This window comes from Notolepis coatsorum, assembly GCF_963971535.1.
Source record: "Notolepis coatsorum genome assembly, chromosome: 12".
Lineage (NCBI taxonomy): Eukaryota > Metazoa > Chordata > Actinopteri > Aulopiformes > Paralepididae > Notolepis > Notolepis coatsorum.
The window spans coordinates 49,980,461-50,007,143 of record NC_140176.1 but is presented as its reverse complement, the minus strand read 5'-3'; the positions used below and the strand labels follow the sequence as shown (position 1 = coordinate 50,007,143).

The window sequence follows — 26,683 nt, the reverse complement described above, 5'->3', positions numbered from 1 at the left end:
TGGAAAGTGTCTTATGTCTTGCAGATCGACAGGAGTACTTCCGAGTCGTGGGGTTGAGTGATCGCCATAGATCATTTACACCTGTATTCTTCGACCAATCCTTTAACGCATTAGATGAATTTTTCTGTTCGTTGGAAAAGGTGGGATAAGATTTATCCATCCCAGGATCCCAAATGGCATTAAAATCTGCACCGTTTATTATCAGAGTTATAGCGGATGACTCAATGAGGACAATGGCCTGCTGTCTCCAGGAGAGCTCGAGAGTCCAGTAAGATGTCAGTCTTTATAATGTGAGAGAAAGGCATTCTGGGTAAGATGGCCCAGGTACAGGATTGGAGGGGGGTTCCATGAGGGGGGAGGGGTGGTATCGGGTGAATCAAGGAGGGGGGGGTGAGTTAGGAGGAGCAGGAGGGGGGGAAACGTGGGTTGGGGGCTGGATAGGGCTGAAGGTGTGAGACGTCTGTCTCCGGGAGGGGAGAGGGTCCATGTTGGGGGGGCCAGGAGGGGGAGGGGTGGCATCAGGTGAGACACAAGGTGAGTGGGGTGGGGTGGTATCAGGTGAGACGAAAGGTGAATGGGGGAGGGTTGGAACATGACTGGGGATATTTTGAGGGGGGGGGTGGGGGTTATCATTCCACAGCGTACACCAAAGGCCTGCTGCTAACACATAGCCGGCTGCTAGCTACCTAGCGGGACGTGGCTTTGGAGGCGTCCTGATGCGTTCTGATTGGGAAGGGTGTTGTCGAATTCGGTTTGAGGATTTGAGAACATTTCTAAGTTCTGCCCAAAATCAACGGCCGCCTAAAGCTCCTTTAATACACAGAGGAAGCCGGCTGTGCCCCCCCCCCCCCCCCCCCCCTGGGGCATTAAAGATGAGTTTCTCTCTCCAGGGCACAGATCAAATACAGAACATCAATAAAAGCTGAGGTGCGACGAACTCTTTGACAGCAGCTCAGTCACACATAACAGCAACCTTTTATGTACCAGAGCGAGTCAGTGAGAAAGTGATTTATGTCGACGGGGGGACAGGGTCACCGTGTGTGTGACTGTGTGTGTGTGTGTGTGTGTGTGTGTGTGTGTGTGTCGATGCGCTATGCGAGTGAAAAGAAGTGAACTAGTGGGTGTGTGAGGCCTTGTCCACACGTACACAGGTATTTATGAAAACAGAGTTGTTGTTTCTCTCATCCACACCACTGCTTCACCAGGGGAGGGAACACTTTGGACCATTGCTATACTCCATTTAAGCAAGGGTACAAAGCGCTCCCGTTCCCTCTGTTCGGGAAGTCTGATCACGACGCCATTTTCCTGATGCCCGGATATAAACACCGAGCACGTGAAGCGGTGGTAACACGAGAAGTGACGCGGTGGTCAGAGCAATCAGAGGCCACGTTACAGGACACACTGGATGACGCCGACTGGGACATGTTCCAATCATGTTCCAGCGACGTCAGTGAGTTCGCCGATACTGTTGTTAGTTTGGTAACAGATTCAGTTTGTCTTGTGATGTATAGTCATACTACTAGAGTACTCTGCATTGTTGTGTACATATTCTACTTGCTGCATTACCCAGTAGAAGAGAAGAATCGACCTTCGACAGCGGTGGAATGAATTGGCAGGCAGAGACAGAGCTCAAATCAAACATAGATGCGTTTAATTGCATAATAACAACTCATTTCTAGTCTAATTGTTTGGCTTTCAGCAAACTCAGGCATGAGTTTCTGCTGGGAGGAGTCCATATCAAAAGAATGTTCAATGCCGCATTGGATCTTCTAGCTAATTCAGTCAAGTTATTTGTCTGGAGCCAGGAGCTCTCCTCGATCGATCTGTTGTTGTTTGGTTTCAGGTTTCCATGGTGATCCGTGTCTGTGTCTCTCTGTGGCTGTGTGAGTCTAAGTGAGAGCGTTCCCTCCCCGCTCAGTCTGTCTCTTTTATCAATGGGCCTGAAACGTCTGTGTGATGTCATCGAAGTGACATCACAAAGATGTTTTCCTCCAATCATAGGCTTTTCACAGTTTGAATTTGAAAGTGGGTTGTCCTTAGAGCCCAACTGCTCCTTGGCATTGTTCCAAATCAGAGAAATAGATTAGTCTAAAATAAGATTAATACTTTTCGTATTAAGCCTCAAGATATACATAGTTGAATTCTAATTTATTCCCTAAACACAGACATATCATTCTTGACTTAAAAGCTTTATTAGATGAGAATCACCGTCTTTTTAACACTTTGAGTGCCACGCCGGGTTTTCCTTTTTACCCCCTGAATGCCACCATCGGCGCCAATGTTAATGTTAATATCGCCTAATCTATGTTTTAAATTATGGCTGTGTCTAATCTGCCCATCGCATTATCAAAGACTATTTTCCAGTCAGTGCTGTCGAGGCAGATTGTTTTTTTATCGCGTCATTTCCGTTTCAGAGCATTTAGAAAAGCACCCGTTTGGAGATAAAAAACAGCCCATTCTGGACCATTCTATGAAAATCGTCATAGAAAAACGTATTCGTCAGCCTTTTTATGAATCGTTTTCAAATAAACGCTAGATGATCAATATTATACGTGCACGCAAGCACATTCGGGCCGCGCACGGATAATCGCCACGTTGATTTCCTCTCGGACTTTTACAGTGAAACCGAAAGAGCCCATTTCACAAAACAGCTTATAACTTCATCAAAATTAGTCTGATTATCCTAACACTGATAACATAGAGTCCTTACCTGACATCAGATGGTATCCAACTGGTATATTCCAATTCCTGATCACCATTCGAAAAAATCGATAAGTGTATAGATCCAACGCGATACAGTAGAACTCCATGATCAGCGGGTCTCAGAGGCTCCAGAATGAACTGTGGTAACCCCGGCTGGATCAGTGGACTGGAAAATGTGGAGTACCGGATTTTTTTCCCCATCCATTTTCATTGAGTCCATTCCAAAATCCCTTATGTCATCTGAAAGACGATAGGGGGCGCTTTTTTCCACATAGAATCTCCGGCGGTGCTCGTGTATACTCGGGTAGGCTCGCGTGATGCAATATGATTTCAGATCGCTAAAAAAATTAAAAAAATTAAAAATCCGAGAAATCTCGTGAGTGGCTTTCAACCACATAAAAATAAACCCGAGATATCTCGTGTGTGGCAGTTAAAGTGTTAACCATTAAATCCATTTCTATAGGTTCTAATCATATTCCTTTAACTTACTCAGCATCGTATGCTAACAGTTCTTCTTTATATCATTTTAAGTATTTCCAACTTGGCTCAGAAAAGGCTGAATGGTAAAACTCTGTGATCCTCTGTCCTACACACAGCATATTTCATATTATTACGTCCAGCATCATTAGTACAACATAACAGAAATATTTGCAGTTTAATTGGAGCTTCATTGAGGATATAAACATTCATTTTAAAGTGTATGAGTTACTGTATTAGTGAATCTAAGTTCCTCCTCTCTGCAGTTGTCTCTCGGGTGGGTTTTTACAAGAGACCCCCCCCAGGTCACAGGAACCTGTTATCTACTCGGCTCCATTGTTCCAGCTGCTTGATGTAAATTGACCTAGGAGTGACCACATTCTCAAACCATCTGTAAACACCCACACATACTCTATGAGAAACAAAGTTACCTTAATCTAATCCAGGTTACTAGTATATTTAATTGCCAACCTATTAACCCTTAATTGTATAAAGACTAGAAATATGAATCATTTCCTTTTGCACACAGTAGAACTTACTTAATAAAATGACTATGATCATTACAAAGTTCCTATTATCAGCACAGACATCTGTTGGTGTAAGAATGTAGAGCTTCGAGCTTGGCCCCCCTGTAGCTTCTCCTGGGACTGAAGAGGACAGCTGCCAACCTACTATGTACTTAAAACCTTTTCACATGTTTTATGAGCTATAAATAGCATAATATACGTCATTAGCTTTATAGCAACGCTAGCTAATAGTATCATCCCCACGAAGACGGTTCAGGTTTTTTCAAACCATAAACCGTGGGTTACAACTCCATCCGAGTCGCCCTGAATGCTTGCACTGTTGCTTACAACTCAGGCCGCACATCTGTAAATATGGACGAGTATAAGGCAGCAGCATACAGTATGTGCAAGGCGGTGAAGGCTGCAAAACGGAGATATGGGAACAGGCTGGAGATGAATCAGAACGACACTGGGGTATTATGGCAGGGACTACGGATGATAACTGACTACAAGGTCAGCCCCTCCTCAATTGTGAGTGCTGACGCCTCCCTAGCGAACGAGCTCAACTCCTTTTATGCACGGTTTGGGTCGGGCGGTGGCGACGCTAGCTTAACGGCTAGCAACGTCACTGACGCACAGCGTGAGAGAGCGGTTATGGGGGTGAACACTAGGAAAGCTGCAGGCCCAGATGGTATAACAGGGTGAATACGTAAGTCCTGTGCTAACCAGCTAGCCCCAGTGTTCACCACTATATTCAACCTTTCCCTGGCCAAGTCCGTGGTCACTGCCTGCTTCAAGGTGTCCACTATAATCCCTGTACCAAAGAACACCTACCCAGCAGGCCTAAATGACACAGACCGGTGGCACTCTCTTCTGTGGTCATGAAATGCTTTGAGAGGCTGGTCAAGGATTACATATGTGCCTCCCTCCTTAGTACCATGGACCCTCTGCAGTTTGCATACAGGACAAACAGGTCCGCTGACGACGCGGTCTCCCAGGTACTGCACAACACCCTCTCTCACCTTGACAGTCACAAGGTCAAAAAAATCATGCCACATCACTCCCATTCTGGTATCCCTGCACTGGCTCCCGGTACACTATAGAATTCACTTCAAAGTCCTCACTTTCACTTTCAGAGCACTTCACGGTCAGGCCCCCATCTACATCACTGAACTCATCCATCCCTACACCAACACCCGCTCACTCAGATCTGCCGATCAGCACCTCCTGGTGGTCCCCAGGTCCAGGCTTAAAACAAGGGATGATCGAGCCTTCCAGGTGACAGCACCAAGGCTCTGGAATGCTCTCCCCCTGGACCTGCGAATTGCCCCCTCTGAGAACTCTTTTAAAAAACAATTAAAAACACATTTGTTCAGACAGGCTTTTGGTCATGCATAGGCACTTTTTTTTCTTGTCCTCACTGTAGTTTTTGTTTTAATTAGTGACTCATGATTTTATCCAAATTCTTTTATTCTACTTTTTCTATCTGGTTTCACTGTTTTTAACTGCTGTTTGTTGTTGTTGTCATTTATTTCTGATTTTGTTTTTATTGTGTTTTTATATTAAGCTGTAGTGTAAAGCACCCTGTGCATTCGTGCTGTGAAGGGTGCTATATAAATAAAGGTAATTCATTCATTCATTCACAGTCAGAAGAGGGGCTATGTGAGATTGTTGTTCATTGACTATAGTTCAGCTTTCAATACCATAGTCCCCACCGGACTGGCTGACAAGTTGTTTGATCTGGGTCTGAACTCCACCCTGAGCGCCTGGATCCTGGACTTTCTGACCGACAGGCCCCAGGTTGTCAGTGACCTGACCTCCAAGGCTGTGTCCTCAGCCCCCTGCTGTATTCGCTGTACACACATGACTGTGTGGCCAGGTTCAGCTCCAACTCCATAGTGAAGTTTGCAGACGACATGGTAGTGGTGGGCCTGATCTCTGACAACGACGAGAAGGCCTACCGGGAGGAGGTTGATGTCCTGGAACTCTGGTGCCGGGATAACAGCCTACTCCTGAACATTGGTAAGACCAAGGAGCTGATCATGGATTTTAGGAGAATACAGCAGGAGACATACACGCCACTGTGGATAAATGGGAATATCGTGGACAGGGTGAGCAGTTTTAAGTACTTGGGAGTCCACAAAAAGGCGAAGCAGCGCCTCTACCACCTGAGACAACTCAGGAAATTCAAAGTATCAGGGAAGATACTCCAGTCCTTCTACTCTGGGGCTATAGAGAGCATCCTGACTGGGAACATCACTGGCTGGTTTGGCAACTGCACTGCCCAGGACAGGAAGGCTCTGCAGAGAGTAGTGCGCTCAGCAGAGTGTACTATGAGTATTGCACTGACATCCCTGCAGGACTTGTACAACAGGATGTGCAAATCCAGAGCCTGCAGAATAATGAAGGACCCTCACCACCCCAACAATAGCCTGTTCAAGCTGCTGCGGTCAGGCAAGCACCTCCGCATACATGTCAAGTCAAGTCAAGTCAAGTCAAGAGTTTTATTTGTCACGGCATACAAGTATACAATGAAATGCGGGTGGTCTTGCCCGCAACGATGTGCAATAACATATAATAGAATCCAATAGAACAACATTGTGCAATAAACAAGTAACATTGTGCAATAAACAAGTAACAAAGTAGGGCATATCGGTATATGTACATAAGTTATTTACAGAGCATGGAGGACATGCTAGGTCCTTTGGTAGTGCAATACACTGTTAGCTAGGCACTGGGTCTTTCTGTACATGCTAATTTATATAATCTCCGGTTATACTATACTATTTTTAAAGTGACCTTTCCTTAGTGGCCATAAGTGTGGGCGTGTGCAGCATGAGTGTGTGCTTGCTCATGTTAAAGTGGCTGCTAGTGTGTGAGCGTGTACAGTGTGTGTGTCGTGTGTGTGCTCATGTGTGCTTGTGTGTGGCGAGTTCAGTGTTCAGGGCTCTGATGGCCTGGGGGAAGAAGCTGAGCCGAAGTATCTCTGTCCTAGTAGCTGGTGTTCGCAGGCGTCTGCCTGACCTCAGCAGCATGAACAGGCTGTTGTTGGGGTGGTGCAAGAACAGAGAGACTCAGACTCAGCTTCTTCCCCCAGGCCATCAGAACACTGAACACTGATCTCTCCACACACAAGCACACATGAACACAAACACACATCCTCACTTGCACTCTCTCACACACAAACACACTACAAAAAATGTCACTTTAAAAATACATAACTGTATATTGTATATTATTGTACATAGTGTGTTACAATGCTTCTTAGCTTAGCACTGTATTGTATTTTATTCTTATTACTTTATCATGTCTATTTTATTATCCTTTCTTATTATTGTATTTTTGCACAATCAAGGCGGGCATGGCCACCTTCATTTCACTACATGTCTGGATGTGTATGTGACAAATAAATCTCTTGAATCTGGAATCTTGCTGTTTTAGAAAATCTGTCCTTCCACACGACGATGCAACGCAATGTTTTCCGCCATTTCCACGCATACGGGAGGCCAGGGGTGTAAAGTATTGGGTTATTGTACTTCGTTACAATACTTAAGTACAGTTTTTGGGCATTTGTACTTTACTCGAGTATTATTAGGTTTGTATACTTGTACTTTTACTCAATTACATTTCAGAGAAAAAAAACATACTTTTTACTCCTTACATTTAAAATGCAGACCTACAAAGTACAAAATATAAATCTTGCAGGTCCAACCATTTTAATTCGTATATTTGTTTCTCTGGCCGAACTAACGTTGAAGTTATTAATTCTGCGGCCGCACTTTATTTAAAAACAGCCAATCAAATCCCCATCAATGGAAAATTAACCCGCCCATACCCATGCCGATTGGTCCTTGTGCAAGACTAGAAAGCAGGGATTGTTGATTAACACTTTGAGTGCCAGCAGGGGGCGCACGATTTATCGCTTGAATGCCAGCCTTTTTGGACTGATTTTCTGATATTTCATGATTTTCACAGAGCTATTTCTATATTCTATATTATGGCTATGTGTCTAATACGCCCGTCGCTTATCAATGACTTGCTTGCTGTCAACATGTATGAAACGGATCGTTTTTTCATTGGTACATTCCCGTTTTATACCGTTTTGAAAAACTGAAGTTTTTGAAAATTACAAAAAAAAAAATAAAAATCCGTGATTCTCTTTACAGGAATACACACAACACGTTGTCATTTTCCGGCTGATTTATGAATCGTTTTCAAATAAACGCTAGATTATCGATAGTATATGTGAACTTATGCACGCTAGAGAAGCGGGCTGAAAAATCGATTATCTATGCCCTGCCTGGCCCTAACGCCGCACACACACACACACACACATAGGGGACACGTTGAGATATATGTGAAAAATACATCTGATTACCCCAAGACTGGTAACATAGATTCCTTACCTCACATCAGATGTTCTGCAAAAAGATTATTCCAATTCCTGATCGCCATTCCAAATATCGATTGCATTTATTGATCCAATGTTAGGTACTCGAAACAGATAATCCACGCTGCTCTGAGGTCCACACTGAATCCAATTGTCTCCGGTTACATGCCTGATAAGTAAAATGTGGATTCCGGGTTTTTCCCCCCCCATGCATTTCCATTGAGTCCAATCCAATGGGTGCATTACCATCCGGGAGACGATAGGGGGCGGTATTTTCCCTGTTCGAGCTCATAGACAGTCCCAATGATAACGTGAGGCTAGATTGATGAAAAATGAATGGATATCGCTAATAAAAGCAATAACGATTAAATAACGAGATTTCTCGTCATTGGCACTCAACGCATGGCATGAAATCACGAGATTTCTCGTGGCTGGCAACACCTGCTATCAGAAGAATAATTTCATATCAAATGAAAACCCACGATGGAATGAGTTTGAGAACCCTGGTCTATCCCTTGCAATAAAAAAAAGCAGCTGAGCGCTGTACAGAGGTAGTACAGTGTAACTGTAATCAGGCTGGTTTAGAGGTCCGACAATAAACACCAGAACATGACCAACACTGTCATACTTCTAGAATAAGATGTGTTTTTACTGACAGAGCAAGGTCACAACTGAATTATATCAAACCCTACCCTCTTTTATTGATCCTCCAATCACAACTGTTGCTTATGAAACATCTTAGTTGCTTAGTTGTTTGAGATAGATACATTTCCTGGCTGACGACAAGGAGGGTAAAATCGAGATGTCACCAAAGATGTCACTCATCATATTGCATCAAACATTGCAGTATGACACAGTTAAAATGTGGCTCCATTTCTATACATTTTGTCCCAACACTCCACCAGTGCAATCTCAGCATGCACCATACCCACATTTCCCATTGGATGGCTGACTGGTGACTTAGCGACAGTGGCCCAGGAGGTAGAGTAGTCATCTGGTAATCCAGAGGTTCTCCTCCCGGGCAGCGTGTCAAAGTGTCCTTGAGCAAGACACTTAACCCCTAACTGCTCCTGATGAGCAGGTTGGCACCTTGCATAGCTGCCTCTGCCATCAGTGTGTGAATGTGTGAGTGAATGGGTAAAATGTGAGGAACAAATTGTAAAGTGCTTTGGATAAAAGCGCTATACAAATGCACCGTTTACTATATGGCCTAGATTTATTAGCCTTGCTTGACGCAGCAGCTTTGTCTGACCCTGGAATCCATGATAAGAGGTGACTGTGCCATTGTCATTAATTACAGCTCAACGAAATTATGTAAATTAAACCCCTATTGCAATCCTTATCTCTATACTTTCATCTACATCATTTCATTTAGCTGTAATTAACACCACACAAGAATGTCCTCTGATGACATCACTGATGACAACTGATGACAACAAATCAACTCTCAATAACTGTAAAACTACATAAATGTGTTCAAAACAGTTCAGAGCCTTGGGATACGTGTAAAATAAATCAGCTTTGTTCTTCCGGTGAAGTGCTCCTTTAAATGTATCCAATTACCAGTACCGCACAACCATCCTGATTCCATCCAGACATCACGATTCTAATGTTCCATATCTTTTCCCTTCCAGATGAACTCCATCCTCTTCATCTGCATCATTAGGATACTTCGCCAGAAAATCAACTGTCCTGACATAGGAAGGAATGAGTCCAACCAGTACTCGTGAGTAGCGACTGATGTTTTGTCTTTGTTCGTGTGAGTTCCATATTATATCTATAGGGTCCACTTGTTTTAGTAGTTTCGGATGGTATAGATGTGGTCCTCTCTGCATCCTATTGATGCTAACAACATTTGCCAGACTCGCGTTACCTTGTTTAAACGCTGAGAGAGCTGGCATATTAAGCAACAGACCTATGCCCTGCGGGGTACGATTTAGGCCAATTATATGAGATTTACGAGCACTTCTTTGGATTCTCTTTTATCTGTGGCTCTCCTCCTAGTGACACCAGGAAGAGCAATCCCCCCCGGACTACCAAATAAGGGATTCTTCACAGTGGCAAATCAAACTCTGGCATGATAGTAACAAGGATATTTCCAGTGTCAGCTTAGATAGGCAGTCAAGTGCTTCTTAAGAGCAGGACACAACAGCAAAACAGGGACAGATTCACTGGAGCGCTCGGATGGTTCAGGTCTTTATTTCTGGTCCGTAGAGATAAAGGCTTTGAACTATGCCAGAAATAAAGGCTTGAACTGCCCAGAGTGCTCCAGTGAATCTTTCCCCTGTTTTGCGGCATGCTAGCATTCTGTTTGCAGGCTTTTTGATTTAACACTCTGTAAGTACAAGTGATTTTCGAGTGACAGAAGGCAACTCATGAGCTTGCCATTATACTTTAGTTGGAAATATTTTACCCCTGGCACTTTTGATGGCTTTTGATTTTTCCCCCCATCGCTGGGTGTCAGAGCATAATAATAACTACTCTGAGAAGCCTTCTAAAATCAGTGTGTGCTGGGTATGATTAATGTACATTTCAGTACGGGAAAAGTGATCCCATGTCATTCTTATTTATTCTCTCTCGCTCTCTCTCTCTCTCTCTCTCTCTCTCTCTCTCTCTCTCTCTCTCTCTCTCTCTCTCTCTCTCTCTCTCTCTCTCTCTCTATCTATCTCTCTTTGCAGGAGGTTGGCAAAATCCACCCTGCTATTGATTCCTCTGTTTGGAATAAACTTCATCGTATTTGCATTCATCCCGGAACAGATGAAGACGGAGCTACGCTTGGTTTTCGATCTGATCCTGGGCTCATTTCAGGTACAGAATGTCCTGGACCGACGATGTGTTCCATTCCAACAAAAGCAATACTCTGTACATTCATAACTGGTATTGTTTGCCTCGCCGCTTGATGCATTACACAAAATCCTTCCCATTTTTCCCCAAAGAGGAGTATCGGCTGAAACAGATTTTCACAAGGGGGTTCATTCAAGGTCCAACGTGATCATTTAGCCACCTGCAGCTGTCAGCTGTTAGTTGAGAGTGTTTCTATTTAAGCAAAGAAAAGGGGGAAAAAACATGGCAGGTTTCCAGACACTTTTGCTGACTGATTCACCCCTAGTGTGGCTGTTTTAAACCCTTGTGTTATTTCAGTCCATCACAGAATGAGAAACGATGTAGAAAGCAGCCAGACTCCCCCTCTGGTGATTTCTCATCGTTCATATATCATCCCTCCCTTGCCAAATTCCGATTGAGTTAGCCATCATACGTCATATTTTGTCTTACCACAGTTTGACCATGGCAATCGTAGGCCTAATGAATCGATTATTAATACATTGGGGGTTCTTAAAGGTAGAATCTGTGCGGCTAGGTGGTGTAGTGGGCAAGGCGCTCGCCATCAACGCTGGAGACGCTGGGTTCGAATCCAGCTCTCGGCGTTGCTATCAGCTTTGCTGGTCGTTCATACTAACACAATTGGCAGTGTTAGGGGTGGGAAAGCTGATGGGTGGGTCCTGGGCGTTGTGGACAGCGACCCCTACAGTTCGGTCGGGGCACCTGCACAGCGAGGGTAGGATCTGGAGGGAGGTAGTGTGACCTTCCACACGTTACACTCTCCCGGTGAGAATCTGCGCTGCCAGGCTGGCTGCCGGCTGGCTGCACATGCGTCGGAGGAAAGCATGTGACAGTCTCTGGCCTCTCGGACCAACAGTAGGGGGGAGTGCGCAACAACCAGGAAGGGGGTTGGGAATTGGCATAACGACTAACAGTGGGATGAGAGAAAAATCGGAAAAAAGGAGGGGGAAAAAAGATTAAAAAGAAAAGAAAAAAAAGTAGAATCTGTAATGCTGTCAAACAGTGACCTGTGATGTTTTTTTTTTTTTTTTACTTAAATTTTTATTGAACATTTATAGACATACAACACAACATATACAATAACATCAATAACACAACAGTACAATGATGTGGGCCCCTTGAACTCGGCTGCGCTCATCCTCCCAGACCCCCGCAAGAGGAACCCCCCCCCTCCCACCCTCCCCCCCTAGAAACCGGGCTCCCCCGCATCCCAGGTCCGTCCCACACGGGGTCCAGCACTCAGCGACACGGGCATCTTGAATCTGATTGGGCCCGACCCAGTAGAGGGGCGAGGGGCAATACTCCCCCCCACCGAGCCAAGCCCGCTACCTCCCATGCCACCAAGCCCCCCACCCCACGCACAACCAACCCACAACCCACGGGATCCCACTCTCCCGGGTCAAACCGCATAAACGCTGACCCTCCACCCCCGACTCCCCCCCCCCTGAGTTGAGCCCATTGGCGCCCCCCATATCTTAGGCCGCTGCGCCCGTAGCCGGGCCCCCATCGACACGGGTCCCTTGAATCAATTGGGCCAGGCCCAGTAGAGGAAAGGATAGGGGACTCCCCCCCACCGAGCCAAGCCCGCTATTCCCCATGCCCCCGAGAGCCCCACCCCACGCCCATCGGCCCCCCAACACACAGGGCCCCGCCGGGCAAAGCCCAGCCTCTCTGATCCCCCTGTGAGAGACCCCTCCCTCCCGCCCTCCTCCCCGAGACTGTGATGGTTTTTATGTATTTTATTTGGGGGTACCAACAAGTATATTTTACATCACTTCAGTTCCCATTTTACAATTTGTTTACCCCCCCCCCATTACACAAAAACAAACAGACAGAGAGAAAAAAAAAACACAATAACAAAATTTAAAAGTTATACCACTTCCACTTTCAAACCCGTACTATAAATCAAGGATTCTTTAGGTTGCATTCATCACCATTGTGAACGTAAATGCTTAAGGCTGCATAAGAAACTGCAACAATCATCGAGCTAGTTTATCAGGTAAAATTACAAGTCCTCCAACTTGGTTCAGGACAGGACCCCAGACGAGCAGAAATCTGTTTTTGGACCCCCGGCCTAAGTGAGTATTTAATCTTCTCTAGATGAATGAATTGCATAAGATCTCTCAGCCATACCGAAGCTTGTGGTGGGTGTTTTGATTTCCATTGTAGTAAGATTCTCCTGCATGCAAGTAAAGTTGCAAAGGCAATTACATTTGTATGCCTTTTGAGAATCTTAGGGTAATCTCCAACTGTTATGCCGAATATGGCTGTGAAGGAGTAAGGCTGGAGGTTAATATCAAGGGTCTCAGAGAGTTCTAAAAATAGAAGACCAGAAATTCAATAGAGATGGACAAAACCAAAACATGTGAGATAAATTGCCGGGGTGTTATGACATCTATCACAGCTAGCATCTGGAAGGGAATATTGGTGATTGTTTTCTGATGCAATCTTGGGTACACCACTTGGCAGGCCATAGTTCCCGGGTCATATTGGAAAATGAATACCATTCCACGTCAGATAGTACACACAATGTGCAAAACCAACTGCCGGTCAGAGGCTGGGAAATATATATACCTGCTGGTGCCTCTGGGAGTCTGTGGAAAACTATTGTTGCGCGTGCCGTGCATGTGCTTGAAAAGTGATGCAAAGCTTGCTCTATTTCAGCTGGGCAGGTAAACTCACTCTTGCTTATTTCTCTGAAATTGCCTACTGTAGCTTTAACCAAGTGCTGGTTGGTTAAAACAAACAAGTACGAAACTGTCCAGACCCATGCCGTTTCATTACGTTGAGAGGCAGCTAACGCTAGCTCCGTACAAGTATAATCTTAGGCATTACAAAAACTGTATTTATCTAAGAAAGAAATCATGAATGAAAAATACTCCTTAGCAGATGTTTTTGATGTTATTTAAACGCATGATGGTGGTGATATGATCCGTGCACAACCTTGTTCCCTCCTCACCTCTGCACCTCCACCCCAATACCCCTCTGCCCCTCCACCCCTCTGCCCCAATACCCCTCTGCCCCTCCACCCCTCTGCCCCAATACCCCTCTGCCCCTCCACACCTCTGCACCTCTCCGCACCTCTGCACCTATGCCTCTCTTCACCTCCACCTCTCTGCACCTCCACACCTCTGCACCTCCACACCTCTACACCTCCCCCTCTCTGCACCTCCCCCTCTGCACCTCCACCTCTCTGCACCTCCACACCTCCCCCTCTCTGCACCTACACCTCTCTGCACCTCCCCCTCTTCACCTCCACCTCTCTGCACCTCCACACCTCTGCACCTCCACACCTCTACACCTCCCCCTCTCTGCACCTACACCTCTCTGCACCTCCCCCTCTGCACCTCCACCTCTCTGCACCTACACCTCTCTGCACCTCCCCCTCTGCACCTCCACCTCTCTGCACCTCCACACCTCTGCCTCTCTGCACCTCCCCCTCTCTGCACCTCCCCCTCTGCACCTCCACACCTCTTCACCTCCCCCTCTGCACCTCCCCCTCTGCACCTCCCCCTCTCTGCACCTCCACACCTCTGCCTCTCTGCACCTCCCCCTCTCTGCACCCCCCCCCCCTCTGCACCTCCCCCTCTCTGCACCTCTGGCCCTCTTCACCTTCACACCTCTGCACCTCCGCCTCTCTGCACCTCCACCTCTCTGCACCTCCGCCTCTCTGCACCTACACCTCTCTGCACCTCCACCTCTCTGCACCTCCACCTCTCTGCACCTCCGCCTCTCTGCACCTCCCCCTCTCTGCACCTACACCTCTCTGCACCTCCACCTCTCTGCACCTCCCCCTCTCTGCACCTCCGCCTCTCTGCACCTCCACCTCTCTGCACCTCCACCTCTCTGCACCTCCCCCTCTCTGCACCTCCCTCTCTCTGCACCTCCCCCTCTCTGCACCTCCCTCTCTCTGCACCTCCCCCTCTCTGCACCTCCCTCTCTCTGCACCTCCCCCTCTCTGCACCTCCCTCTCTCTGCACCTCCCTCTCTCTGCACCTCCCCCTCTCTGCACCTCCCTCTCTCTGCACCTCCCTCTCTCTGCACCTCCCTCTCTCTGCACCTCCACCTCTCTGCACCTCCACCTCTCTGCACCTCCCCCTCTCTGCACCTACACCTCTCTGCACCTCCCCCTCTCTGCACCTCCCCCTCTCTGCACCTCCCTCTCTCTGCACCTCCACCTCTCTGCACCTCCCCCTCTCTGCACCTCCACCTCTCTGCACCTCCCCCTCTGCACCTCTACCTCTCTGCACCTCCCTCTCTCTGCACCTCCCCCTCTCTGCACCTCCACCTCTCTGCACCTCCACCTCTCTGCACCTCCCCCTCTCTGCACCTCCCCCTCTCTGCACCTCCACCTCTCTGCACCTCCACCTCTCTGCACCTCCCCCTCTCTGCACCTCTACCTCTCTGCACCTCCACCTCTCTGCACCTCCCCCTCTCTGCACCTCCACCTCTCTGCACCTCCCCCTCTCTGCACCTCCCCCTCTCTGCACCTCCACCTCTCTGCACCTCCCCCTCTCTGCACCTCCCCCTCTCTGCACCTACACCTCTTTGCACCTCCCCCTCTCTGCACCTCTACCTCTCTGCACCTCTGCCTCTCTACACCTCCCTCTCTCTGCACCTCCCCCTCTCTGCACCTCCACCTCTATGCACCTCCCCCTCTCTGCACCTCCCCCTCTCTGCACCTACACCTCTCTGCACCTCCACCTCTCTGCACCTCCCCCTCTCTGCACCTCTACCTCTCTGCACCTCTGCCTCTCTACACCTCCCTCTCTCTGCACCTCCCCCTCTCTGCACCTCCACCTCTATGCACCTCCCCCTCTCTGCACCTCCCCCTCTCTGCACCTCCCCCTCTCTGCACCTCCACCTCTATGCACCTCCCCCTCTCTGCACCTCCGCCTCTCTGCACCTCCACCTCTCTGCACCTCCACACCTCTGCACCTCCACCCGACCACCCCTCTGCTTCCCCCATACACACAGGTGACAGACAGCGAGTGAAACATTTCAAATACAAAATCGCACATTTGATAGAGGCTCTTTAGCGACTTGGCTAACAGTGCCAGGGACTAAGTGGGCGAAATACGGCAATAAATACTCTACAAAGAGTAAGAGAGTGGATTAAACCACCGGATTCAACCTCAAGTGGGGGACATCTCAAAGGCAGCCTGCAGTGTGAAATACGTGCACGTCAAGCACATCTTGTTGAACATGCCAGCATTAATAAGCATAACAGAAACGCAGCACTGTTCTCGTCAATGAGGCTCAGTGAGCTGAAGGTCACACATCCATTAGTTCTGATGACCAGCTCAAGTTTCAAGTTCAAGTTTCTTTAATAGTTGTCATACAGAAGTACAGAATACTTTTATACAAAATGCTTCTTACTGTTACGCTCCAGAGACTGTGCAAGACAAGATAAGTATGAAATAAAATAACATAGTATAGCATGTAAATTAGAAGTAAAAAAAATGAGGTCACAGTGTTCAGTATAGACATATGTACAATGTTCGATGCAGAATAGACGTAACTGAGTTACCATATAATATACAATACTATGCAGTGTACTAATATACAATACTATATAGTGCAAGGCAGAAATGGGATGAGGTGCAATTTAGGTACAATTTACAGTAGGTGTACGAGTTGTAGTGCAAATCCTTTATCAATAAATATAAAGTGTGTTTGTGTGATCTAAAGTGTGGAGAGTGGGTGCTGCAGTGTGTTGTTTGTTTAAGTGAGTGTGTGCGTGTGGGTGTGTGTGCTGTGTGCATTTGATGGTTGTTGCATAGTGTTTATTGTTCGTTTAGCAGCCTGATGGCCTGGGGATAGAAGCTTCTTCTGAGTCTGTCTGTGCTCGCCTTAAGACTCCGGTATCGCTCTGCAAATTAATTGGATCTACTTAATGATTAAGGAATAAAAATGCACGGGACTGCATGCAACCATGTCAACCATGCAATTGCTTATTCAGAACTGAAGAACTTTGGGGGGATATAGGAGATGCCCAATAGACCTGTTCGCTGTTAACAAACTTACCGTTTTTCGAGCCAATCAACAATACCAACTGAGTCAAGTTGCAACCTGACTAAAAGTTGTTTCAAACGAAAACGGCTAGATGTCATTTTGCCAAATCAACATGGCTGTGAGTGTGAGTCTTTCACCTTTTACATATCTAGCTTTGGCATGGATTGATTGTTTAGATCGCTAGCATGGCTAACAAATGCAAATATATTGTAGTCTGCCCCATTGTTCTGACCAGGATTACGTTCCTTTTGCCCACTTGATGCGCGCACGCACTGAGTCTGACATACAGTATACAGCGAACAGGTCTATACTCCCTCATGATTGACGAAAGCACAGATATTGCACCTGTCAGGCAACTACGTGTGGCAATCCGCTACTTCAGTATGACACTGAACCAATTCAAATGGAGTGAAATGGTTGCAAATGCTAAATAAATTCAAACATAAATTGATTAAGTTGGGTCTCTCTTTCACATTGTAGTAGGTAGGTTTGTGGCTTCGTTTTTTGTAGGGGGGGGTGCAAGTCTCTTCTTTTGGGCTTGTTTCCATAGACCTGGTTGCTTGTTTCTCTCACAAGATCTGGCAACACTGGTGAGGGGCTACAATATAGCCACATATAGCCCGCACCGGCTATTCCTGCATGCCGTGGGAAAGACAGAAACACTCTGCCAATTGATAAGATGATAAGAAACTATTCATTCATTCTTTATTTAATCTTGAAAGGTCATTGAGGTTCCGGTTTGCGACGTTCTGGTGAATAGCCACATGAAAGAGCTCCCGGTCGGTGAATATCAAGAAAAGGAAGTAAAATAATTAAAAGCGAAATAAAAAGTGACAATTCAAGGATATAAGAGAGGAGGAGGGTTGAACACGAGAAAAGGCGAGAGAAAAGCGACCCCAGAAGGAGTACAAATGGTGGCGCTGGAGATGATTCAGACTAGCATGCCGCAGTGGGCAGCTAGCATGCAGGCTAGCATACAGGCTAACATACAGGCCAACATCCTGCAGATCGCCCAGGACATGCGGGCTAGCACACGGGCTAACGAGCTAGCTAACCAAGCTTTCCAAGCTAACATATGGGCTATCCAAGCTGGCACGCGGGCCTGGCTGGAGAAGGAGCTGCAAGCTAACATGGAAGTCAACACGAGGAATACGACGCAGCGGGGGATACAAGCTAATGTGGTGTTGGACCGCAGCGAGGCCTGGCTGGAGAAGGAGCTGCAGGCTAACATGGAAGTCAACACGGGGAATATGACGCAGTGGGTGATACAAGCTAGCGTGGTGTTGGACCGCAGCGGGGCCTGGCTGGAGAAGGAGCTAACATGGAAGTCAACACGAGGAATACAGCGCAGCGGGGGATACAAGCTAACGTGGTGTTGGATGGCAGCGGGGCCTGGCTGGAGAAGGAGCTGCAAGCTAACATGGAAGCTAACACGAGGAATATGACGCAACAAGTGATACAAGCTGGTTTGGGAGAGGTGAAACGGACGGCCCCCAGGGGAGGGAGGGGGAGGCGTTGGATACAACCGGAGCAACCAGGACTCGGGCACCCAGGTCGGCCGGACAATCCGCACACGAGATGCAGGCGCGGAGGTCACCCGGGCCAGCCAAGATGCGAACACGGAGGCTACACACACCAACCGAGATTCGAGCACCGAGACCAACCGGACCAGCCAGAACTTGAATAACGAGGTTTCACACACCAAGCAGGACTCGAGCACTGAGGTCATACACACCGACCAAGATTCAATACCATATGCATATAATGTGATAGTGAATGGATTCGAGACACACTGCAGACAACACACAGACCACTGGGGGACATATAATACAAATAACACGTACTAGACTAAACTGTAGAAACTAACACACATGACGCACAACTAAGCATATTATTTGATAGTGAATGGAGGTTATGGCTCGAGACACAATGCAGATAACACACAGACCGCTGGGAATACAGACAAGGTAAACGCATTAGTTGGGGAGGTTGGGACTTGATTCGGGACATATAGTACAAATAACACGCACTAGACTAAACTGTAGACACTAGCACACAGGACACACAAATAGGATGACAGGGAACATGGGGAATCACATTAGGAGACCGGACTGGGAGCTCTGGAAATGTACTAACATATGAAAGATAAAAATTCAAATAAAATGTTGGACAATAATAGGGACATTGGAGAATCCCCATTGGGGATATCTACGTCGTTATAGAGAGCCTTACCCCTCCAACCCGCCAACGGGGGTTAAACTGGGTTAAAATAATTACCTGGGAAGTGCCAATTGTCATTAGTCTTCTTTTATATTATTTTCTTCTGAGTTATGTTAGAATAGCAGTTGCTTTAAATGTGCACATGGACAAATATGAAAGACAAGAATTCAAAATGTTGGACATGAAGAGAGGTTTGGAGAATCTCCTTTGGGGGATATCTCCGTCTGGGGGGGGGGGGGGGGGGCTTCTCCAGTGGGAGGGCTGATCCCCCCCCCCCCAAACTGCCAATCGGGGAAAGAGTGATAACCATTTATGTTCACTTCATTTTTCTTATTGTGTTGTTAGTTTAGTTTTTCATAAATATATGCGGTGATGTCGGTGACATGGGAGGTACAGAGGTGGGCAGGCTGGGTTCAGTGGGGTCGGGGGGACGGGCCATCGTTCCGGCGGTTCGACCCGGGGGAGGGGGGGCCTTGCGTGTTGTGGGATTGGTGTGGGGTTTCCTGGGGCCCTCGGACGCCGTGGCCTGGGCGGTCTGGTCACCGGGCCGGGGGGGGAACCGGGCTTGGGGTCGCGGGGGGTTGGGGGATCATTGAGGCGTGGTGCTTTGGTCTTCTGCGGGGCTTGGGGTCCTCGGGGGGCCTGGCGGTCGGGCGGGGGCGGGTGGGAGCTCTAGGTGCTCGGCTCCGCGCATGGTGGACCAGGATATGGGGGTGTTCTGTTTCTCGGGGAGGAGGGCGGGAGGGAGGGGTTTCTCTCAGGGGGATCAGAGCGGCTGGGCTCTGCCTGGCGGGGTCCTGTGTGTTGGGGGGTTGGTGGGCGTGGGGTGGGGCTCTCTGTGACATGGGAAATAGCGGGCTTGGCTCGGTGGGGGGGAATCCCCTATCCTTTCCTCTACTGGGCTGGCCCAATTGATTCAAGGGACCCGTGTCGCCGGGGGCCTGGCGGCGCGCACATCGGCCTGGGATATGGGGGGCTCCTATGGGCTTAGCTCAGGGGGAGGGACGTAGGGAGAGGGGGACCATCGTTTCCGCGATTTGGCCCGGGAGAGTGGGGTCTTGGATGTTGTGGGGTCATCGGCCGTGGGGTGGGGTGCTGGGTGGCATGGGAGGTAGCGGGCTTGGCTCGGTGGGGGGGGGGGGAGTACCACCCCTCGCCCCTCTACTGGGCCTGGCCCAACCCAATTCAAGGTGCCCGTGTCGCTGAATACTCTGCCATGCGTGGCACGGCCCTGGGATGTGGAGGAGCCCTGTTTCTGGGGGTAGATGGCGGGAGGGGGCGGGGCCCTCTCATGGAGGTCTGAGAGGCTGAGCGCGGCCGAATTCAAGGGGCCCAAGTGGATGTACTGTTGTGTTGTTGATGTCATTGTAGGTATGCTGTAAGTGTTGTTTGTCTATAAATGTTAATAAAAAATTTAAGTAAAAAAAATAAAGAAAGGTCATTGAAAGCAGGCTCTCATTTACAATGACGTCGAGAGGAACAACACATAATACAAAAACAATATAAAAACAGAAAAATCAATTAAATAATCAACCAAATCAATCAAAACAACTACAGACTGAGGTGAAACTGACCAATGGATGGGAAGTATTGAGTTGGTGCTTTGCAAAACATTCCACGTGTCAGGGCCACAGTAGCTAAAAGCAGGTTTTCTTAATTCAGTGCAAACTCTGGCGACCTTAAGTGTAAGCCAATCACCAGAGCGAGTATGATAGGGTCCAGGGCCTATCATTAGGGCGTATTCATGTATCGGAACTCGGGAGCACAAGACCACACTCCGCCACCCCACTGGACTGTGAATTCAGAGCGCTATCTGAATTACTGTCTGTGTGCTCAGAATGTAGTCTAGCCAATCTCGCTAATCAATAGGTGCAGCAAAGGTTCAAATATGTACAGTGGTGGTGAACCCCTCCCATCCCCTCTATAACGAGCTAGCTAGGATGAGGAGCCCGTTCAGCCATAGATTCATCCCTCCCACCCTGTACATTGCACAATGACTCACATATATATTGATAATCTGTTTAATCTGTTTATTTATACCAGGGTAGACTAGGACTTTAGTGAGGAGTATTGTATATTTGTACAGGGTAGACTTGGGTTGGGTATTTATATATGTACCAGGGGTAGACTTAGGATAGAGTCTGTATATTATACCAGGGTGGGCCGTATATATGTGCATAGTGATATTATTGATAGTATACATGTCTCACCTGTTAACTCACACAGAGATCCAGAAATTAAAAAAATTCTATTTTAATTTTTTTTATCGACTTTTTCTCCTTATTTTTCTATTTTTCTCCCATCCCAATTTCACCTCGCCAATTCTCCCTTCAATTCTCCCCTCCCCTGTCTCGAACGTTGCTAGACTGTGCCTCCCACTGGTCGGCTGCAGTCCACGCTGTCCACAACGTCCAATCCCCACCCACCGACTTTCCCACCCCTAACACTGCCAATTGTGTTAGTATGAACGACCAGCCAAGCCGGTAGCAACGCCGAGAGCTGGGCTCGAACCCAGCATCTCCTGCGTTAGTGGCGAGCGTCTTGCCCACTGCGCCACTTAGCCGCCCTTGTTTTTTATTCTTATATTTTATTTGGTCAAATCTCAATGCCACTGATTGAATTCAGGAGGGATTATTATTTTAAACATGTGACTGACAAATGTAACTGTTATCTGAACCATTCACGAATGCCTCTGATTTTGCAGTCTGTTCCAACAGAATTTGAATGTTTTTTGATTTTAAAAGGAGCACCAACTTATTACTTAAGTTAATAACTTAACAAATTAGATGAATGCCCGCTCATATAGTGATTCAAATTCTGATTCAGTTCCAGATTCAGATTTATCGTCACATCATTCACACACTGTTACAGCGTAAGAGGAGGGGAATTGTTTTCTTCTTGGCTTCCAGGAGAAAGTAGGACAGAAAAAGGAAGCAATAAAAATAGCATAAAAATAGTTTTCCTTTGAGCTCAACACAGTCCAACACAGAGTTTTAGTCGAGCTCCTTGGACACGTGACTCTCGATGTTATTCTCTTATCTTATCTCTTACTGTGTTTCCTCCCTTCCCAGGGTTTCGTGGTGGCCGTCCTCTACTGCTTCTTAAACGCAGAGGTAGGTGCCGCTCCAGTGGTGTAAACACTGGACGCATAAACTCACTCAGCTGAAGCCTTTACACGTCCATGGGGAGAGTAGACCCAGGGGTCTGGTGATTCTCAGGAAATGTAGGCTGTAGTCTGTCTATGGCCTCCTTGGCGAACCGTACACATTTACACGAGGACAGATGCACACAGATTACACACACAAAAACAGACAGCTGAAGAGGTTGAGTGAGTATGACTCATTGGTGCTGGATGCACTGTCTCCAACCTTGGACCCCATTGCAGCGTATTTCCCCTGATCCAATGAAATGTGGTTTATATTCACATGGATGTCTGAAGAGTTTGGTTTGTATTTTATGGAATACAAAAAGAAGCTTTCTGGAACTTTCTCAAAAGCCATTGTAAATCTGTTATACATTACCGTCGTAAACACACCTTTTACAGCCACAAAATATGGTGAATGCAGTTAAAAACCCCATATTTACCTGCTGTCTAGCAGTAGTCCTCCTATCAAGAGCTCACTCAATCAAGAGTGAATTGTAAGAATTGAGAATTGAGAATTGTATCCATTCCTATTCTTGGTGGTGGGGGCTGCCTATTTGTTGACATATGAATTACGAGTTGGGCCTTTAACACTTTCTTTGCCACGCTTATATATATCCTTATACCATCCTCTGCCAGCTCTATTTGTCTATGGAGAAGTTCCCCTTCTTTGCAGGGCTATAACTTTTTAAATTGTATTGCTAAATTGACATTACTATGGCCCATTCAACGTCAATTATCTATCGTTCAGGATGTAGGAACGTTATACTTTTTCATTCACATATTCATACTAAAATACGGTCTAAAGTATAAATATGTTTTTATCGTTTTCTGCAGCATTCTACAGAACGTGATTTATAGCCCTAAATGCATTATATTGATGATCAAATACAGTTTGATAGCGATCGGCGTGAGATAAAAAATTTCAAATGGACGTGCTTCTAGAAGTTACTACTTATCATCTGATGTTGACCGGATGGGGGGGGGGGGTCGTTTATAATTCCGTGGCCAACGTTAGATGATTCATCTAGTGTGGGTGATATGATCATTAGAGCAGTTTGTATCGAACACGGTAAAAAAAAACGCTGAAACTTACCCCAGTCTCCTCGGGCCGTTGGGCGATGAGCGTGGAGCAAAAATATTCCTATTATGGGATGTTGAAATATGCAATCCATCTCCAGGTTGTATAATAGTATATACCGGTACGTCCAAATCATGTTGTTTATCGAGTTATTGGTAACGGATCGCTATCCATTGTGTCGCGCTCGAGTCCCGGGACCTATAGTGAGTGATCGGACCGAATTTGGATGAGCACCAGTTTCCGTTTCCGGTTTGGGCGATCCGCCGATCGGCCACCAGATGGCGCTCTTGAACCGTTGGAGAGTTGAGAGGGGATCAACAGTAGATCTCAAGTCTCCGCGGGAGAAATATGATTGCGATCACAGATTTTTGAAATATTGATCTCAATGACGTGTTACGGCGTCATTGGCAGAATTAGCATGGCGGGGAATGACGAGTTAAGGCGTCCTTGGCGATTAAAGTGTTAATACGTAGACATTTCGGGGAATTCTGGGATAGGCATTCCATTGTTAAACCCAGAAAATCTAAATATTCCAAACCAAATAATAGAATAAATAGTTTGAGCCATTTGATCTTTCTTCACTACTAGATTTTTATATGGTCTAAATCCGCATACAATAGGATGCTTACAAGACATTTAGAGAATGTGACATATATGGCCGGGTAACCAGGAGGCCTAACATATCGCTTAACGTAGAATGGTATTGTAGGCTATCAATAAAACACAAATAAAACAAGCAAGGTAATAGGGCTGTACCGAATGCGTCGAAGCTTCGAAGCTTCGATCATAATGTTGACATTCGAATTCTAAATCAACATTCGAATTTTTTATTTTTTATAATTTTTATTTTATTTTATTATTATTATTTTTTCAATCTGTTTAAAGTACCAATGGGGGTTTTCTTCACAATTGCATTTAAAGATTAGGCTACACTAATATTATAATATTATACTATAAGACGTCACCATCACTTTCATACCAATTGTGCCCTTATTGGATTATTTATGTTGACGAAACTGATGAGTTATATTCATTAAAGAAAGTTTATTTAATAAAATAAAAAATACTCATTTAATCAGATTAATCACTTTATTCAAATTGAGGATTTAGTTTAAAAATATATATATATATTATTATTTATTTTTATTTGTAAGTAATTTTAATTTTCTTTTATAGACATTCGAAGCTTTGTTCGAATACTTCAATCGAAGCTTCGAATGTTAAAAAATGACATTCGGTACAGCCCTACAAGGCAATGAGATTTGCTTTCAGAAGGCAAAAACTATATGTTTCTATAGATGAACAAAAACAAGCATAAACCACCATTCTAGAACAGACTACATTTGATTTCCTGACAGTTGTCAAGGTCCAGTCTAAGACTTTTGTTACAAGTCATCCTCCTGCTATCTACCCACAATTTCCTGTCACTCACTGTCCTATCTAATAAAGCGGAAATGCTCTAAAACATGTCTAAAAAAGGTTTCACTGGGGCTTGATATTGACAAAGTTTCCCCTCCAATGTACAGTAAATGTCCTAACCCAACCCCCTCCAATGTACAGTTACACCCCCCCCCACCCCATCCACCCAACCACCTCCAATGTACAGTTCCCCCCACCCCACCTACCCAACCCCCCCACCCCACCTCCTCCAATGTACAGTTTCTTCGTCAAATGTATATACTCTTTTTTAGACTCTTTTTGTATCACAAACAGTACTGTATTTGCAAATCTGGTATGTCATAAATGTATAGATGTAGCAGTACTGTCTATCTGTATGTCATGTATGTATATGTTATGATGAATTGAAAATGGGGGACCCTGATGTAAACAAGACGAAAGTCTTTCTCTGGTCTGCATCCCCTTAACAATTGAGTGTATTGAGCTGTACTGTATTGTACCCATCTGTTAATACAATTTTCAATCAATCAATCCTTGACAATGTGGAAATTTGGCGCCCACAGGACAGGCCAATGTGGGGACCAGGATTCTATTGACCAAATCCTCATTATCCAACTGTCTGTTGTTGATATTAGCAAATGCTGCAACAGGAAATCAACTGTAGTCCAACCTGTTTCCTAGCAACACGTCAATCCCTTTATGAAAAAGTATCATGGTGTGTCCAGAAAAAAGTATTACAGTAGTGACCAAAAAGTGAAATACCATGATATTACCATCTGTGTCGTGATTTCAATTAGATTATACCATAGTATTACCATCTGTGTCGTGATTTCAATTAGATTATACCATGATATTACCATCTGTGTCGTGATTTCAATTAGATTATACCATGGTATTACCACCTGTGTCGTGATTTTAATTAGATTATATTACCATCTGTGTCGTGATTTCAATTCGATTATAACATGATATTACCATCTGTGTCGTGATTTAAATTAGATTATACCATGATATTACCATCTGTGTGACGATTTAAATGAGATTATACCATGGTATTTCCACCTGTGTCGTGATTTCAATTAGATTATACCAGTCTATGTTAATTTGCCCGGCTGTGATATGAAGTGAACAAAGTGGTACATAATACAGCTGGGAACCAGCAAAGCAGTACCATGGTAAATAATACAATGGCCCGTTGTACCATGGTGAAACTAAAATGACCATCCAGGTTAAAAACCTTTTACCCAGGCCTTTTAGCTTTTAAACTGGGCTGTTTTAGCCTGCATAGTCTGCTCTAAATTTCTTATACATTTCTAGACATTTTTCTATTTCTTATTTTTACTGTGTTTTATTATAGTGCCATTTATATGTACAGCACTTTGGTGCAACTACAGTTGTTTTAAATGTGCTTTAGAAATAAAACGTACTTACTAAACCACCGTGGTACTTCATGATCCTTGTCCGTGTGGGGTGTTCCAGGTCCAGGGGGAGATCAAGAGGAAGTGGCGCCGGTGGCACCTGCAGAGGTACATGGGTTCCGACACCAAGTACCATCACCCGTCCATGGGCAACAGCGGCAACAACTTCAGCACCCAGATCACCATGTTGACGCGCTGCAGCCCCAAGATGCACCGCGCCTCGTCCGCCTGCCAGGACGACTCTATCATTTGACCTTAACGTACAACATGCCGACCGACCGACACACATGAACGCCAAAACACACACACACACACACATCACACGGCCTGACATATACGGCGTGGTGCAAAAATGAACACACACGCAACCTTGAATATAAACACACACGCACACATGTAAGTGCACACACACGCACACGCACGCACTTGAAGGACATGAGAAATGTCGAGTTTGTTGAGTGCTGGTTCGTGCTTTGTTGTGGTATTACAGTT

General features: G+C 46.1%; 1 protein-coding gene across 1 annotated transcript in view; it reads left to right on the top strand.

The window, feature by feature from the left end:
• The window catches only part of vipr1b (vasoactive intestinal peptide receptor 1b), a gene marked incomplete at both ends in the record, with an annotated part of 453,408 nt that extends 426,964 nt beyond the window's left edge, over positions 1–26,444 (top strand). The window contains 4 exons of the mRNA XM_084326164.1: positions 9,711–9,802; positions 10,755–10,884; positions 22,224–22,265; positions 26,253–26,444. Coding sequence (XP_084182290.1) covers positions 9,711–9,802; positions 10,755–10,884; positions 22,224–22,265; positions 26,253–26,444 — 456 coding nt within the window. The remainder of the gene's footprint in view (positions 1–9,710; positions 9,803–10,754; positions 10,885–22,223; positions 22,266–26,252) is intronic.
• Between the last annotated feature and the right edge of the window lie 239 nt (positions 26,445–26,683).